Source organism: Diorhabda sublineata, chromosome 7 (assembly GCF_026230105.1).
Source record: "Diorhabda sublineata isolate icDioSubl1.1 chromosome 7, icDioSubl1.1, whole genome shotgun sequence".
Classification (NCBI taxonomy): Eukaryota; Metazoa; Arthropoda; class Insecta; order Coleoptera; family Chrysomelidae; genus Diorhabda; species Diorhabda sublineata.
In genome coordinates this window covers 7084796-7104912 of record NC_079480.1, presented here as the reverse complement: position 1 = coordinate 7104912, position 20117 = coordinate 7084796, and the positions used below count along the sequence as shown (strand labels likewise).

The 20117-nt window shown below is 32.5% G+C and overlaps 2 protein-coding genes across 2 annotated transcripts in view; one reads left to right on the top strand and one right to left on the bottom strand.

Annotated features, from left to right (window-relative positions):
* The window catches only part of LOC130446540 (ammonium transporter Rh type B), a 70865-nt gene that overhangs the window by 40035 nt on the left and 10713 nt on the right, over positions 1–20117 (top strand). The window contains exon 6 of the mRNA XM_056782858.1: positions 567–831. Coding sequence (XP_056638836.1) covers positions 567–831 — 265 coding nt within the window. The remainder of the gene's footprint in view (positions 1–566; positions 832–20117) is intronic.
* On the bottom strand, positions 5522–15094 carry LOC130446541 (protein takeout-like). The gene is made up of 5 exons (XM_056782859.1): positions 14975–15094; positions 13695–13793; positions 11168–11306; positions 6898–7031; positions 5522–5904 (listed from the first exon to the last, which is right to left on the bottom strand). The coding sequence occupies exons 1-5, from the start codon at positions 15036–15038 to the stop codon at positions 5612–5614; spliced, it is 729 nt and encodes a 242-aa protein (XP_056638837.1). The 5' UTR covers positions 15039–15094; the 3' UTR covers positions 5522–5611.

The window sequence follows — 20117 nt, the reverse complement described above, 5'->3', positions numbered from 1 at the left end:
TGTTAATAATAAACAGCTGAACAATAATTTCTTCGTGGCGACCCATAAAGGGCTACGGAAACCCCTGCCAGCGCCCGGACTAATACAGCCTCTTCAGTTTTCTTGCACTAAAGAAAAATTCGATAAGTATCACCGATCGATACGTTGTCGCAGCTGCAAAATAGTGACTGTGGAATACCTAATTTATGAAGGTGTATCTAAAAACAACCGTGGTTCAATTTTAGTCACGTTATAGTATTACTGTGTATTTTTTACTATAATCAAAATTTGTTACATATGGAGTGGGACACGTGATAAAGAATAAAACAAAAAGAGAAGAAAATCTGAATTTTGTAAGAGTAGAACTCTTCATAAAAGTGAAACACGTGATGTCTACCTATATTTTCAGAGATTTCATCGTCAAAATGATTATAGTATCGTATAATGCTCAGATTGAAAAATATTCCTCATATTTCAATACTTTGTCCATTGACAAGATTGAAAACCTGTTTATCTGAAAATATGAACCCTCTTCCCATAAAGTTATGTAGTACAATTTATCAATTAATTTTATTAAAATATTCTAGCCGATCATCGAAAAATCATTGGGTATTTCTGATACATGTGGTGTACACAATCTCCACGGAATGCCAGGGATTTTATCTGGATTATTAAGTATCCTTATGGCAGCTATTGCTACAGAAAATATGTATCTCAACGATCTCCACGAAATTTACCCAAGTAGAGGTATGAAAGCTGAAACAGTCCGTAGTGCTGGAACGCAGGCTGGATATCAATTACTTGGATTGGTGGTCACACTGGCAGTTGCAATAGTTACTGGTCTAATAACAGGTTAGTAATTTATTGAAAGATATAATTTCATTCTTTTTCCAGTCTCTATAGATTCTTTAGCTCTCCCATCAACGCAATAAGATATCTACGAGTTGAATTGTTGTGTTGAAAGCAATGTGCGCTCGATGTACGCATTAGTTTCCATGTTCCGTTTCCTCGAAATCTTATGGTATACACTCCTGCCTCTCTTTGTGGGATTCATTCACAATATATTGGATGATGCGTGATTTATTATGGAATGAAAACATAATCTAGTGAACAAATAAGTTCTGTTATTTATTCACCATTCCTCATTTGAAAATGCCTATATTTTGAAAAATGTTATTTTTAAAAAATGATTCTGAGGACCAATAACTCTTTATGTATTTATGTTTCTTCGCATTTGTTTCATTTTTTGTGACTACCATCTTTAAAGCTCTTGAGGCTTCAAAGTCCATATCAAGAAATTCTACGAGTATTGCACAATATCCAAATAAATATTAATCATTCGCCTTCCAAAATGATGTTAACATTCAACATATCAGTCTTCCCTCGCCAGTTCCTTCATAAAAAGAAGTTGTAGCTCCAGAGCGTGATGTTGATGCCACACGAGATATAATTTAACTTGTTGTCCATAGGTCTCCTCTGGGTCCTAAAAAAATAAATTTTCTACCGGGCATACGAACGGCACACAACAAACGTGATTGTTTAAAAAATCTTTTTAAGGTTTGTTCATTACTTTCCTTTAATATTGCATCCCATATGGAAAACGAAACTGTAAATCATTATTTCGTCAGTGGGAAAATTTAACGATTTTAGACAACATGGAGTGCCACAAGTTTCTTCTGATTTGGCTTCTAAAAGTCAACTTGTATGTTCAAGTATGTATTACTTATTTGATTTAACACCTTTCAAAGCCGTAATATTTCTATTTCTATATAATATTAGTACTTTTGATCAATGTTTTTTCCAAAAAACAGCTGAGAAGTTGGAGGTTTCACTGTAGTTCGATAACTCACCTTCTACTCGTATTTTTGTCTCGAAATTCTCTGCACAATGGCATACTTCTCAACAAAAGGGTAGATATTATTCCAGAGTTTATTTTAAACACAAAACATATTCAAATTGTTAATGAACAACTTCAGCAGAAACCAATTATTCGAAGATTAATGCGGGTAAAATATTTTCTGCCGAGGCATATATCGGTATTACTCTGACGGTGGAATAGCAATTATTTGGACGTAAATCTCCATGAATTTTGTTTATTCAAACAATGGGCAGGATGTTAAATATAAATTAAATATTCGCAGCAGTAAAAGGGATTAAAATTCACCGACCGAAAATCATGAATTAATAAAAGTTTTGTATGAAATTAAGGTACATATGAATTGTGATCGTTCAAATGAGTCCTTGGAAATTAAATTGTTTCGGATAAATTATTGTTATTCATCTTTTAGGAATTTTATATTTTTTTAATTATTTTCATAAATTTATGTTCAGTTCAGTTCGCTACCAAGTTATTTTCTATTTTTATCAATATTTCATAAATACGCACGACATATTAGGAATGAAAAATAATGTTTACTACCCGTATAAAATTTATCTAACAAACCTTCAGTCCATTTGTCAAAATACATCAATACAATTTCTTCAAATTTTTCCTGCCAGAAAGTCTGCGATAAGCAGCGGGGTCGTTTGGTGAGATTCATTTGATTATTATTATGAATGCTTTATTAATATCTGATAACATCTGCTGCTAATTATCATGAAGATATGATAGCAGAATTATTTAGGGCGGAAATAGGGCAGAAATAGGGCGGTAAAATTCAAGTTTGGTAAAAGGAAATGCTATTTAGTCACTTTTCATTCTCTAAATAATTTGAAAGAAAAGCTAGAAACAGGATTTCAAGTGATATGGAAGTTTATATAAAAAGATTGGCAGACCTAGTAAAAGAAGACAAGGGAAAATAGCTTAAGATTTCTAGGATTGTTAACAGACGGCGTAATCCCTATCTTGAACCATTAGAAATGATTGTTCACTTTAAGTAAATGTTACCGGAAAATATATGCATCAACAAAGTAGTGAGGGTAATTCAATGTTTCTTTTCAATGAACAGTTATAAATGTTTAACTAATGAACGTGTGGATCTCGTTGGAAGAAGCAAATTAAAGAAAGAAATTCTGGTTGATATTTATTAGTATCATATGAAATTGGAAAATATAAAACGCCTTGATATTGAAATATTTTTGAATCAGAGTAATTTGCGTTGGCTGCATTCACTATTAAGATCTTCAAAGTGGCATTAACCTTTTCACGTCCTACTATAGTCGGGCCAGTGAAGCTTTCCCGGCTTTGCCCTATTTTAGTAGGTCTAGACGAACGTTCTGTACTTGCCGACCATCCCTAAAGTCGGGCGCAAGATTTTCAACATTTGACTGTTGCAACTGACTAAAATAGTCCCATAAACGCATTCTAATGGATTTCACAAATTATTGATAAAGTAATACTAGCAGTGGAAAGGTTAAAGATCATTTTATTTTGAATTCATACATATTTTTTATAACAGTGCTGGAAGTCTTGTTCTATCAGCCTATGAAGACACCGCTTTCTCTTCCATTATTCAAGAATTCAAGAGCATAAGTAAAAACCCATAAATTGTCACATGTGTTAATGGAATTCAAAATATCTCTGCACGATTTGGCCATCAAACTCAAAATACTCAAGAGACAATCTGATTACGGATTTTTTTGATATGAACATATGTTTTTTGTGAGCGACCCGGGCAGCATCATCTGCATTTGAAACGTCACTAAAAATAGTTAGTTTAATGTAATTCCAGTGATGAGAGGCACTCATAACAGAAAATAACATAGAACAGCTAACAGCTGCTAGAATTTGGAACATGCTCACTTCTGTAACATCGTTATCCTCATTGTTAAATACGCACATCTCGTAATCACGTTTTTCTCTTTAAAAACGATAGTTGATATGACGAATTTGTTAATTCCTTACTCTCTCATCTCAAGACGTTGTTCAAGAACGCCAAAAATGTGAAATTTCGTAGATAACAAAAAATAGTTTTAAAGGATTGGCAACGTGGTATCGAAATGACAAATTTGGGATTTTTTATGATAAATAAATCACATGCAATATTCAGATGTCCTACTTAGTTAGCGATTTTGATACACTTAACAAAAAACTAGCTATTCATCAAAAATAAGATTTCTGGGTAAGTAAACAGGTTAGCTGATAAAATGTATAAAAACTATCAGTAATAACTGACCTAGTCTGGATTTTATATTTTCGGCGTTGTCGTATTGTGTGAAAAATACAGAATTTGAGTACTAGCTGAAAGCGAATCCTCTGAATTGTTGGAAGTGGAATATGCTTTTTACGCCAGTGAAAAATAATTAATAAATATAATATGAATATGAATAAACAAATTTGAAAGAAACAGAAGAACATAATGCGAATTACTAAAGGGAAGAGTGCAAAAGCAAGATGTTAAATTTGCCTTTCTAGAACAGGAAATGAATACGTTAGATATCAAGTAAAATATAGAAAAGGACATCGTTGATTTGAGAATTGGAGAATCCAAAAATGTGTGAAAAGCAGCAAGAAAGTGGAGATACCTATACAAAGTAAAAAACTAAGTGGAATTCATATATGGATTGACGGAAATAGTCCTAACGTAAATTGTGAAGAAGTTAAACCTATTGAGAAAGGAGTTTAATTGTAAAAATGATTACAGGATATGAAAAATGGAGGGGACGTAAAAAACAATAGAGAAAGTTGATAAAGTAATGGAAACTTTAGATATCAAGTTCAATATAGAAGAGGACATCGTTGATATGAAATATGGAGAGCCCAAAAATGTTTGAAAAGCAGCAAGAAAGTGCAGATACTTATACTAAGAGGCACTCATATATAGATCAATAAAAATAATCCTAACGTACATTGTGAAAAACTTAAACCTATTGAGAAATGATTGTAATTGTAAAAATGATTACAGGATATGAACATTGAAGGAAAAGAAAAAACAATATAGAAAGTTGAGAAAGTTACGGAAACGTTAGATATCAAGTTCAATATAGAAGAGGACATCGTTGATATGAGAATTGGAGAGCCCAAATAAGTGGGAAAAGCAGAAAAGAAATGGAGATACTTATACAAAGTAAAAAACTGAGTGGCACTCATATATGGATTGACGAAACTAGTCCTAACGTACAATGTGAAAAAGTTAAACCAATTGAGAAAGGAATGTAATTGTAAAAAAATAGTTCAAGAGTAAATGAACATAGTGAAATTTCATATATATACAACAATCGTCTTCTCCTCATATATTATTATTTTCATTTACTCTTCAGGTATTTTTTTCCACACATTATAACCATACAAATGTAATTTAATAAACACAATTCAGTGCATTCCCAAAAAATAATTGTAAATTTTTGATAATAATATTTTCTTCTCATATTTCTTCTCGGAATTCTTGAAAATAAACGCGACATCGCGACGTTTAAATGCCAATTTCTAAAATTAGTATTCCAATATGATAAAAAATATCTAAAGTATTCTATACATGAGCGAAGCTAACAAATAATTTTGATTTGTATTCGATATTCAAGAAGAATATATAATAATTATTATTATCTAATAATGTTCTTCAACGTGTTCAACAGAATCAAAATATGAAAATATACGCAGTTATTTATTCAATTATATAATTCAACTGAAAAACCATAGAATCTACAAAACTTTTTCCATAAAAACCCTTAACAAAAGATCAAACATTTAACTTTAACTTTGAAACATTGGGAAACATATAATTTCAAATAACTTTTTCGCAACTTGCTCGAAGGACTCACTAAATACTTTATTAATTCCATTTTCCACGTCGTTGTATACTAAATCCCAATTGTCATTTACCGTCTTCAAAACTGTATCTGCAAGTATCTTATCACCATTGAACAAATTTTTGAAATCGAATTTAACAAGTGCAGGCTTTAACGTCAGTACAACTTTTTTAATTCTGATACAATGAGTACCATTTCCATCTCCTATATGTATTTCTATTCTCATTATTGTGTCAACTAAAACAAAATAATATTATAAAAAAAAGTTGTTAGGTAGAAGAACTCCGATAGTTTTCTTATTTTCTTAGTCAATCAACATTATAATAAAAAGTGAGATATCTTATGCAAGTTCCACAAGAACGATATAAAAATGTCTACGCAAAAACGTTTAATTTCCTCAAGAAAAAGCATAAGAACAATCAAGAATCTATGTTTACCATTATGAGATCGGTACAAGTATAATCTCCATCAAAACTGATACAATGAAACAGAATGAAAATTCTCCCACATGTCCTCAAGATAATTGAAAATGAAACCAGCAGGAAGATTCAGATATTTTACTTTAAAAAATCTTAATCCTAAGTACTTTTGACAAAAACAAATGCTATTTTCATCTTTATAAAAGCACACTAAGACTGTTTCAATTTTATGTAGATCAGTATTTTATTGCGAAAATTGGAACTGAAGAAAGACCTATAGTTGTTGAAGACCCGTTCATCAATGTCGAACAAGTCATGATCGTTATTTTCTTGGCCGCTCAAATTCTCATTTTTTGTCCACGTTTTCCTTAATCCCATAAATCATTACGATACGACTCCTGGATCTTTCCTTGTCAGAGTAGAAAGAAAAGACACCGATGACTGGAGATTTTCTGGAAAAGAGAGTATATGCTGCTAATCAGCAAGCATTCCAGTCGACCACTATAAGGAAAATTAACCTTTCCAAGGCTATTTCTCTCATTATTTCTAGATGAAGATCTGTAGCTCAAATGACCAGCTCTAGCGAAGGACGATCATTTTAGATCGTAGTGTATTTACAAAGAATCGTATCTAATCTACTATTAAGAAATTGTGATTGATTGGTATTTCTAAGAATACCAAAAAGATGTCAAAGGACTTATTTTGATTCAAATAATGCTAAATTTTCAGGAATCTAAGTAAATGATGGTATAGATTATTTTCAAAATCATGGATTAGCTGGTTCTTGGATATTAGTAAAAATAATACTCACAAGTTGTTATCACAAAATCTCCTTCTCCAAAGACGGATAATACCAATATATTTCCTTTAGTTATATATTGACCCTTCAGAATCATTCTGGGATGTTCAGAAACAAACGAAAGAATATTCTCTTTTTCATTGTAACTACGGAAGAATTGATTATTTCAATAAAAAATTTGTACCATATTAAGCTCTCGACATCAGCCGCGTTGCTTTGATTGATTGAAACATGTATGAGTAATAAAAAAAGCAATACATACTCAACAAGAAAACAATAGATAAACTCATTCCTGTAATTATTTAGTTTAGATTGCATACGCTCGATTTCCTTAAAATTTTAGTATGTTGAGGAGAAAATTATCTTGATTAATTTAATACATACATATAGGGCGCGGAAATTATTCCTTCACATACTTTTCCGAAGTTGAATATTTAGATAGGTTAGGCTAGATTAGGTTAGGTTAGATTATGTTAGGCTCATACTCAAAATATTGAGCGACTTTGACTAGATATTCGTGATAACATACTTCTTTATGGAACAACGAGAACTCGTTATCGTCACTATTTTGGGGAATTTCTATTTAAAAGACATTATTCATATTCAAATAGAATCGAAGCATCTATTAAAGAAATGTCACAAATGTATCCAATAGAAATTGATGATTATTTGTACGTGTAAATAAATGATTATTGTTAGAAATAGATTTGTGTCATTACATTAGTCGTAACTAATTATATTTAATGTTGGAGAGGATTAAGGGCGGAGGGGGTGTTAAAAGATAGTCTAAATTTTTAACACTAAAAACTATGTGAAGTAATGTTGTCCGCGCCCAACATATATACGAAGATATATTGAATAATTCTTACCTACTCTAGAACCAAACAAAAATTCCATGTCCTCCTCTCATTAGGATACATTTATAACGTCTCTAGACTTTTCGAAAATAATGTTTCTTCTTGCTCTTCAAACCAGACCTCCACAGATTTTATTACCTCCTCGTTAAAAGAAAATTTACAGACTTTTAAACTTTTTTTTAGTTGATGAAAGAGATTATAGTCAGACGGAGTCAAATCTGGTGGTTCTAGTAATTCAAACCCTAAATCACAACACGAGATTTGTGTGCAGGGGCGTTGTCCTGCAAAAACAAAACACCTTTGGATAGCTTTCCATGTCTTTTCTCTTTAATTTTTTTCCATAGAGTGGTCAGTAATGTCGAATAGTAATCTCCAGTTACTCTTCTACAATTATCCAGAAAATCAATCATTATTACTCAATGGCAATCCCAAAAAAGTGAAGCAAGAACTTCTCCAGCAGATTTTTCGACACGAAACTTAGGTCTTGGAGAACCAGATTATCGTCATTCCATCGATCGGTGCTTTGTTTCTTGATCGTAGAAATGTACCCAAGTACATCCATCCATAGTACCAATTCGGCTTAAGAAGTCTACATCGTTTTCAAATTGAGCCCAAATAGGACGCGATGCTTCTACCCTTGCACGCTTTTGGTCAACATTCAAACATTTGGGGATCCATTTTGCAGCAATTTTTTTCATGTTCAAATTAACGTGAACTATATGATTCGTTCGTATGAAATATTCAGTGCTTCAGATATCCATTTTAGCCCAATTCGACGGTCTTATAAAATCATGTCATGAACTGCCTCGATATTTTCGGAGACTGACACAAAAACAGGCCTTCCCGATCGGTCATCATCTTCAATGGAAAATTTACCTCTTTTCAAGCTTGCAGTCCAATTTTTCACGGTCGCATTTTCGGTGGACATCTTCTTTCTTCTAATTTATTGCGTAACTCTGATTTACTTTTTCTGACCTCAAACTTCACACTGACACTTCTAATAAGTTATTGTTCGTTACTATGGTAACGCAATATTTTGTTTATGCTCTGTACTGATCTAGTCTAACTGGATATCAATACATCCTTGTATATCTTCATTTTCAGCATGAAAAACTGTATAACACACTAAAATTTCAAGGAAATCAGGCGTATGTAACCTAAACTAAATAATTACCCTCCATCCTAATAATGCTTGTATACGGAAAAATAACTATATATTTGCTTCTTACAAATATTTGTTCAGGTTTTCTAATTTTTGGATATGTTTGATATGTAAACATCAAACAAAACAGAAAACCGTATTAAGACATAACCAGTGGTCGGCAAAGGGCGATTCAAAGTGTGGCCTTGGCACGAACATCCACACAAGATGGAATAAAATTTTCATTTAAAAAAACTTGGTTAGAAAAGAATCACATTTCCATTAATTAAAATTCGTCTGTAAATCGAAAATATGTATTAAATTCCACCATATTCCCCTCGATAAAATTGTGTCGATTTTAACATATGGGGCCAAAAGTATGACTATTTTGAAAGAAAACATTAACACAAGATACTTGTTAACCATTGTATCATTCTCCAAGAACCGCTTTGTGCGCAAAAATTTTCGGAAGAAATTTGGAATTAGTGATTTCCATTATCAACTAAAGCTCTAAATGCCCGTCAATTCAAAGACTTGGTTACCCAGAGAGAACATTTTCCATCCTTTTTCCGAAATTTAAAGCACTTCTCCTTAAGAAGGGTGATGCTTCAGGACATTTCATCGAAAAAGTTTGAGTAGCTTTGAGAAAAAATAATAAACTGTAAAATCAAGTGGGATCAAAACACCATACAAGGAATGAACAGAAATGCCTTTAAATGGTATACGGATGAATCCAGAACCAAACACTCTGGATTCCGGGACGACAAACCTGAGCGTAGGGAAATGGAATAGCTGATAAGCTCTCTAAAGCGAGGGGAGACAAGCTCTTCATGGGACCCGAACCCATTTGTGGTATCAGCTACAGAACAATGGAAAAAAGCACTAGAAAAGAAGGTAGATAGGAGCAAAACCAATTATTAGGACAACCTACAAGGGCTAAGACAGGCAAAGACTCTTCTGGGAAACTATAACCAGAGTGGATCTGCCGAGTAAGAACAATCTACAAATACTAACACGAGTTCTATTGTGGCACTGTTGCCTCAACAAACACCTGAAGATGCTATACCTAGCAGATAATGCGGCGTGCAGGTTTTGTTGTACAGAGGACGAAACTTCTACCACTATACCTGTGCCTGGTAATTGAAGCCATACCACATTCTGGACTTTTTAAAAGGAGAGGGATTAATGGATATATATATATATATATATAAATATATATATATATATATATATATATATATATATATATATATATACATATACAATAGATCCTTTGGATCGTAGTGTATACGAGATCCCAAATCCATACATACATACATTTATACATAAGAAGGGCGATCACTATCCATAATTAACAGAAGATCGGTGGATCCAGAGTTAGTTTAACCAAGTCAGCGGCTCTCTGAGAGATAAAGTGTGGAGAAACAAAACGATGAGCTCACAGAGCAAGACCAGAATCTATAAAACGTGTGTGTGACCTCAGAATAATGAGAACCACAGAGATGAAAATACTGCGAATCATCAAGGGAGTCAATCTCAGGGATCGAATAAGGAGTGATGACATAATAGAAGAATTGGATGTACAGGATGTGGTGAGATGGGTCATGCGAGAAAAAGATTCTGGAGGGATCACGTAGAAAGAATGCAAGAAGACAGATGGGCAAAGTGGGCTAAAACTCAGAGACCGAACACACGCAGACCTGTAGGCAGACCACCAAAGAGGTGATACGAGAGCTGGAGATCAGGTTTTCAGGAAGATCCAAGAAGAGTACCAAACGTACAGGATTGAACAGGATCTGGTCCTATTGGAAGAGGAAGAAGAAGAAGAATATATCTAACTAAATTGAATCATTGACCTCGTTCCTTGTTCTATTGCTATCGTGAGTAGTACCAAATCTAACATACATAAGATTTTGACGTTATTCAAATCTTCAAGACATTCGTATTCTTATTATTTCCATTTTAGTTCAAAATTAGAGTCCACAAATTATTACAACATGAAAATTCAATGACTAAACTCAAATTATATATTAGTGTCACGGCAAAGTGATGTAAATCCATAACAAGATATTTATAATAATTATTGTTGTAAAAGTTGCTATGTAGAATTAGAGACAACAACAATAACTGCAATAGTAGTTATTTCTATTCTAGTGGAGGTAAAAGAAGCAATTTCCTTTTTTTGTTCAAGGGCGAAAGAATAATTTCAAGCATTCCTTAGGATATTGTAATCAAATATATGGATGCGAAACGAAAATTATACTATCATTCAATGTTAACTTACTCGACTCGTAGTACTGTCAAATTACTAAAACCAAAAACTTGCACATTGTTAAATTTTAGATCTAATTTCACTGAAGTTTTAGCAGTATCGAGTACAATATTTTCCACAAAAAAAGGATCACTTGAAGGAAGATTCATTCCTGAAAAATTGATGAAGTTATAATAATGATAGATATTATCATTTAGATAGAATCCGTGCAAGAATTAGAGTAATTAAATTTTCAATGCAGATAGAAAAAGGAAAATTGAAACTTATTGTTGATTATCAAAATCAGTAGCATTGTCTGTTTGTAATAACCGTTTGCCGCGTACTCTCTGATTGGACCTATCAGAGTCTTTGGCTTTCCTATTTGCCACTCTACTTTTTACGTCAATCCGCTTCTGAGGGAATCCTACTGCAGACTTGAATCCTTTCAGTGGATGAGTGGCTCCAAACTGATCAAGAGGTCAATAGCCAATTCATTGCTCGTTCAAGGATTAAGACCACCTGAAGTGTCGTTTCATTTGCCAATATAGGCACTTTATTGGATTCCACATTCAGCTTTGATTCGGTGGTCATGTTTTTGCAGCACGTTTAGTGCATTATCTGTCTACAATAATGTTGTAGTTTCTTGTACACCAAACTAGACTGCGGTAAGTACGACCACTAGCTTTTTATTGCCTCCAGCTACCTGGCAATTTTTGGTTCTATCCATGTGGTAGACGTCACCATTTGAAGTTAAACAAACTTTATTTTGATCCAATTGCTTCCTGCTGGGAAGGATGCCATTGAATTTCAGTGTCGGTGCGTCTGTTGCATCCTATTAGGACACATTTTGAGGATTCCCACTTCCTCCTGTCTCTGTGGTCCATGTCATCTTGACAGTTTTCTCCAATGTGTGTCTTTTATTCGATAGTGCAAGTTAACATCCTGCATGCTGATAATAATTTGTAAAGGCTCAACTTCCAGGGGATCCCTTAGAGTAATCGTTGATGTTGCCCTTTCCGCATGTTCCGCTTCCCTCTGCGCCAATGATTCTCAGGTTTGATATATCTTTTTTTATCAGTCCTCTTCTACCAGATCTGATAAATATAAGTTAGTTTAGGTAGGAGAATATCTCGAATATCCACAACATAGTATTAAGAGAGAGCCCTTATCTGCCGTGGGCCTTTGCAAACTTGTTCCATATAGGCCGTCCAGTTCGCTGTCCAGGATGACTTCTAGATATTTAGATACAGCACTTAGTATACAGTTTTAATTAGTATACACTTTTGAGCACTCAATATTTTTGAAATTGACTGAGTGCTCTGTAACTTCCTGAGTGATTCATAGTAGGCTATCGTGAAAGGGTCTACGGGTGTTGATTGAAAGATTATCGGCATTACTCACTACATTGCACGCCATAGCCCCTATTTTTTCCCAGTAGTTCCCATACTAGGTACTAGACTCCACTCACATATATACATTTTTAGTCTTTTTCATATTCTCGTGTATGAATGATTTGGATATAAGGTCCCGTTCTTTACAGTTAGAAAAAGTTCTCTGGGATCTTTCTAAAGAATGATACAGGTATTAAATCTTTGTTTATTCTTCAAAAAAATACTCTAATAAATTTTTAGCACCTCAGTTTCGTACCATCAACATAGTGCTAAGAATCTTTATTATCTGCTCTTTTATGCAAAAATGATAATATTTCCAATCCTCATCCATTCCGTTCACATTATTAATTAGAATATTTCATTTTCTCATTCTTTTATTTCAGATGTTTCAGCGTTTCTGGTACAAGTTACTAAGTTCATTGCTATACCAAATTCTAGGTTGATCATTTTGTCAATTAATTTATTTGATATTAAATGCCTTCATCATATATATACTTCTTCAGGTTGTTTTCTTTCAATAAGCTCCTAATTTTCTTGAAAATATTCAAATTTCTCTTCTTCTCATAAGTTTTCCATCTTTCGATACTCCAACTGTTCCTAATTCTAATTTTACAGCATTCATTTATTATCTCCAAATACTTTACATTGATTATCAATATTATCAGTATTGTTTATATCATGGAAAATATAATTCATCTCATCTTCAACTTTTCCTTCATATAATTTCTTTGTATCCTTTTCGTTTCGTTTATGTTAATTCTTCCTTTCAAAACATCACAATCTATCAATCAGTCAAGCGGAAGTGATAATTTATCTGGAAATATGTAGATCAAATATAATTGATAACATCAGGAACTCAGAGCTATAGGCTGATGAAAATATATGACTCAAAAAAGAAGAAACACGTCAATCATAGTTACTCATATTATCTCTCAATAGACGTATAAACGACAATTTTCAAAATGATATTACCATCTTCCCAACTAGATTTATAACGTAGAAATCTTAATGAGATAATTAAGATGACTCCAAGTCATTGCAAACAAATTAATTGCTCCATTTTTGTTATTGATTACCAAAAAACAAAAATATGCATGTAAAAATCTCATAAAATCTATATAAATTGGAATAGTTCAAATATAGATTGAAGCGAAATGATTCAAGCTCACCATCTCGATATCTTAGTGATTCTATTCCTTGTTGAATCGATTTTTCCAAGCAATCCTGCAATTTCGGATCTGACCAGTTGCAAAATCTGAAGATTTCAGCTGGAACAAATAAAAATACAAAATGATACTTCTAATTCTATTAACGTTAAACTAACTGAACAATCAACGAATTCGCTAAAAGCGGCTAGTTAGTCTATAACGAAATGAATCACTTCACTCTTCACTTCAATCAGTTCAAATATAGGGGAAACTCCAAAAGGTAAAATAAAATTTCTCTCGCCCATACAGCGGATTTACACTACAACGAATAGTTTCTAGTTTCTACATCAAGGATTTTAGTTGTATACTCGAAGAAGGTATTCATAATGCTCATATTAGCCTCTCGTAAATATGCAAAACAAATTCTTGAAAAAAATTGAAAGATAATTGAAACAACACAATCAAACACCATTTAAGCTTGTTTTACAAAAAGATTTTGAACCCAGAAATGACGACCCAAATACCAAAGAAAAAAAATTACATGAACTTTCAACATCTAATAAAAAAAATTGAGAAAATTGCTCAGGCATTGAAGCAACATTAAACTTATTGCGACTAGAAATGACGAACATTGGGGCACGTTAAACGGCAATTATCGGAAAAAACTTTTCAGTTTACTGAATGATGCTTGCATGTATTTCTTGTGGTTATTTGCTGATATTATATTACATATGTCTGATATTGAAGATTTTGCTCAAGCTTTCTTCATGGTTCGAAGTGTAAACAAATATTTCAAAAACATAGAGTAGGTAGCTGATATTCAGTTATGGAGGAATGTTAATGGAAACGAAATTTTCATCAAGATTATTATAACCTCCATTAAACTTGAACTGGATTTCAAACGTATGAAAGATCTACAAATGAGGGAAAAAGTATTTCTGGCTCAAAATCCGAAGTAGGTGGAAACAGCTCTATATTTTATACTACATTATTTACCAAAAATGTGGAAAATATTTGGACATAGCTGAAATCATGAATTCAGTTGGCAAACAGAAAACTTCATTCGACCAAGCTCTCCCAAATTTGAAATCGTAGAATCTTTCTTGTAGAAGTTGTTTTACCTTCTTTGTTAATATCAATACGCAATAACTGTGAAATTACAAGGCGGAAAACCTCTTCTTTGTGACAGAACAATAAATGTTCTCACTTTTTAATAAAAAACCTCAACTCAGATTGAGTAGTCGAAACTTTTTAGTTTTTATTTCAATAGAAAAAATATACATTCCAAAAAATATACTTACATGACTGGATTTCGGAAAATGTACAAAGTATTATTAATAATATTCCTGCATCAATGTATTTCATGATAAACTTGATTGATATCTACAACAAAAATCACTATATTAGATGATTCGGAGTATAAATAATGTTCTCTCCATGTAATTATTTAATTAAATAAACAACCAATTAACATTAATAAACAGTGAATGTCAAAAGTTTTTAGTCTAAAATAAGTTTGAAAATGATGTAGCCTCTTTGACTCCTGAAATGAGAATGATCTGACATTTGAATATAAACAATCTTTGTGAGTTGGCTCTCGTAGCTGATGATTTGTTGTAAGAGATGTGATATAATTTTTGACCAGTTATTTATATCTCAATACATCAAAAAGTATCATAACGATCTTGGAAACCGAAGTTGGGTTATTATGTTATGTGAAGGGGTACTTTACAACTTAAATTGAGTAATTTAATTAACAAAATTCGAATGAATACATCCCTCTACTCATTTTCCATGTAATGACTCTGCAGATGAGCTACGTCATCAGCGCCGAGAGCCATATTCATTTATGGACCAAAATGAGAGAAAATACGGAATCATTGGTGTAATGCAATAAATTAAAACAAAGCTCTTTCGAGTACATTTGATCGGTTTTGTTGTGAAGATCACTTAGAAGTAAGTTAATTTTTAATCAAGTATCTCATACAATGATATTTTTGGTGACTATATTAGCACACGTGTGACTTGACTTCTTTTTCAACGATCGTTAGGCCTCAGTCCTGTGTTTCAATCAATGGTTGCCTAGTTGCAGATGGGATGATGAAGACCAGCTTTCATACCATCTTGTATGAATGATGCCTTTGTTGTATAAGCTTTCACTTGATTCTTTAGATTTCTGTTACTTGTTATGTTCGCTCCTAGATATTTGAATGACATCACTTGGTCTACACTCTAATCATATATCGAGAGTTTTCATCTTCTCGGTTCTCTGGATACTGTAAAAGATTTGGTTTTTTTCAGGGATATTTGCATGTTAAAAGCTTTCGCTATTTGTTCAAACACCTTGAAGGGTCTTATACTACTAAATTTAAATGTCTCCTAATGAAAATTAAACTCAAAGAATGAAAAGTTACTTTTTCATATTATTTTCAACAGTAAAACAGAGCAATAGGTTTACGTGTAAATTTCAATAAAAATCTAAATCAAAACGACGGATTTACAAAACTTGGTCTTTCCTCACTACTATAAACGTATTATAAAATATATCATTACATATTATGTAAATTTTTTATCTATATTTTGGATTCTTACGGAAAAAACCTTTAACAAAATTTTCAGAACATACAAAGCCCGGAATCTAATAGTATTCTAAGATATTTGATGCCAGTTTAAAACTGATATGGAAAAGAATTTTAAGTTGAAGATAATGGGCGGGAACGTATGACTCAGAGAAGGTGGTTTGCCCATATTTTTAAGCAATCATATTCCAAGTCTATCAAACTTGAAAATGGTACTGCAGCGAATACACGTTGCATAGAAATCCTCCAAATTATAGAGTCACACATACTTCAAAAGCATGGGAGTCTTGCTTGTGAAGACGACCCATTTGACCTTTCTGATGACGGACCTACTCTTGCTCCCAGCAATGATCGTATGAGACATAGAGAAAATACCAGTGAGAAGGAGAGACTTCTCACGATCCAAACAACCGCAAACTGATAACACCACAAACACACCTGATGTACCATGTTTTCAAATAAAAAGAGAAGTTTTACATGTGAGTACTTCTCCTACTAAAAACCAAGAAAATATCTGATATACAATTTATTACCTTGTTGTTTTTATTCCCGGATTTCAACAGTCATAATGTTTTACAAAATAATTAGCCATTGCAAAGGAATCTATTTGAGACAAATGGACCACGAATAAACCCCTGCCGCAAATTTACCAACAAATTAACTCTTTGTCATCAAAATAGCGACAAGTCACTCAATCCAGTAGCATTTTGTAACACACTCTCTCCTACGGCGCTGATGACGTAGTACTTATTTGGAACGGATCTTGGGCGATACAAAATATATCCAGACTTCTAGACACGATTTATAATATATTCATTAGTCAGCAATGTCTCAATATAATCAAAATGAAAGATTGAAGATACTTCCAAAAAATCCATTGTATCAAAATCCAATTGAATGAAACCAGACAGATTCACTCATAGTTCTTGGTCTGGAATATAGGCCTTTCAATAGGCCTGTCGTGTCCCGCTTAAAACTACAAAAAGTGATGTAAAAAACTATCAGGCTCCTTGGCTTGAACCTTTCATTAACACTAGGTCAACTGTAAGTCTTGCCCAAGGGTTTGAACCTCGACAATGAATGCTGGGTATTTACTGATGATATTGTGAGCAGTTTGTTCCTCCTTCATGCACCAGTGGCATTCCGGATCGTTCCTGATTGTATGGAGGAAGAGTCTTAGTAGATGATCATGTCTGGTCAAATTTAGCGAGAAATTCGTATAGATATGAAATAAACACCATTTCCTTTTAATTTTCAAACCTCATTATGTTTTGTTTATACTTATATACTTGCTTGCATCAAATTTGTTAATTATTTTTTCAACACAATGCGATGTCCAAATAAGTTGGCAATTGTGATTCTTAATAAGTTCAAAACAATTAATACACATTCTTCAAATCAAAAATTTGGACAATTATGTAACTAGTCAAATATATAAGCACTTTAGATTTGTAGATTTAGTTACTAATTTTAGATAGAGTAATTTAGTCTGGAAAATTCATTCCAATAATGCCAAAAAGAATCATTATCCTCCGAATAGAACATTTCGAAAGAGATTAAAAACAATCAGCTCAAAGATCTACTTTGATGCCTTCAGACGACAAGATCAAAGGAAAAAATTTATTAATGAATTTTTAACTACCGTTAAGGAATTCCGGAATCTTGATAGCAAAAAGTTCATCGCCCTAATAATTTGAGAAACGGAAACAGTAGTTTTTGATTGGATGCTTCCAAATATGGATACTTCCAGATTAATTATCCTCATATTTCATATTTTCGAAGGACCAATTTAACTTTTATTCTAATCGATGTGTACTATAAAGGGCCTGATACTGATCATTGGCATTGTTCATTATTGCATCTTGCTGAATATTTATATTGCTTTAATTCATGAAGCAAAATGCTTTATTATAATAATTTATTAATTATTTGTTTCTAAATGTTCTTGATTTTAGGTCTCTTCTGTTTCAAAATAATTTTTAAAAGATAGATAAAAATATGATATTGACACTACAATTTGCGTATTTATATTAATCAATAAATCATCTACATCATGAACATCAAAATAAGAATAAAATCATTAGAAAATGTTCTAACAAGAAAAATTGATTTTTCCTCAGTCCTTTCATCTCAAATATATAGCAGTAATCAATTAAATTATTTGTAGTTTTATTAGAATTTGCAAAATATAAATTTTACTTAAATTATTTTGGTCTTTTTTATCATTCATAGCTTTTTTGTTCTCATGAATGTGAACCATTTCTAAAAATTCTGTTTTTTGTGAACTAGATTCCGTTTCATAAATATTTGAATCTTTATATTTGAATTTATGTTTTTTTTTGATATTTCGTCAATGGTTCATCAATGCAGCTCAATTTTTTATCGTATTGATGACCTCTTAGTCTATTTTCTAAATACTGAGATGTCTGTCCTATATTGACAGCGTCACAATTAGGACTAGGCACTTAACATATAATTATTATCAATTATTATTATAATATACTGTACACTAAGATAGATTTGACTAGCAAAACTGTTTCCTATTGAAGTTAGTTGTGAGATATGATAAAAATGAAAACAAATGTCCTTTAGTACTACTCTTAGCTAGAGATTCGCCTAGGAATTTGTACATTTTTTCCGCGCAGCTTATCACCAGCCCGACTTAGAGAGAAGACTGAAGAGTACGAAGCCATTTGAGGTAGTTATCTAAGTGCTTCGTCTACAAATAAGTGTTAATTACGATAATTGTATTTATAATAATTGTTTAGCTTCTACGAGTAATATCCTTAGCTCCAGACATTTATAGTATTTAAGGAAAAAATAATTTTTCCTTGATCGTGATAATTATCAGATCACAATTATAGGGAAATCGTTTTTTTTTTAATGTATCACCAGTGATCATAGAATGGCGAGCGACAATTGCTCAACTATCAATTAGTAATGAATTATTTTGGAGAGCATTTTAGAGTGAAATTTAGGAATTGGGAGGGCTGTTGCAAAGTTAGCTTCCCGAGTTTTGACGGATAATCAGAAAGTAAGAAAGAAATCGAGCTGAAAAATGATGATAGTTACGGTGCTATAATTGTTAAAGGTAACAAGCACGTTACTCCATTGAAAAAATATCGTCAAGTCAGATCACACATCAAAACAATGTGCTGGTGTGTTGCCAAGGGCCTAGTCCAAACAGAATTTTTCTTCTATATCAGAGCATGAATCATACGTTAAATTTCGAAATGATGATTAGATTGGACAATACCGTTCTTCAAAAAAGCTTTGATTTGCGACAAAATGTTCCACAGTATGACAATGCATCTATACACACAGCTATTTGCGTTAAACCGTTTTTGGCTGAAAATAACATGGTAATAATCCTCCACGCACATTACTCGTCTTGACCTGGTCTCGTGTGAATATTTCTTATCTACAAATATGAAATGAAATATGAAACACCATTTCTACATATGATTACAAATATGTGTTTCGTATAAAATTTAGAATTCATTTTTCCTTCAATAATTCCATTTATAGTTGACTGAATGACTGTAAGTATGTTTTTCAGACTGACTCACAACTGTTCGAAACCTTCTCAATAATGTCAAAACGTTTCTCTTTTAGCAGATTGCCCATTTTTGGGGACTCGTGGTACGTCGTCGAATGCTTTTTGAAGATCTATGAAACGAAGGTGTAACTTTCTGTCGTATCTTCTTATTGTTTGTATCTATTGTTCCTATGTTTGTTCTAAATCCTTGTTGTGAGTCTTCTATGGTTCTTCCTAGATCGTCTCTTATTCTGTTTTTTACTAATGTCATATATATCTTGCTTACTGTACTTAATAATGTGATTCCTCTATAATGGTTACAGATTG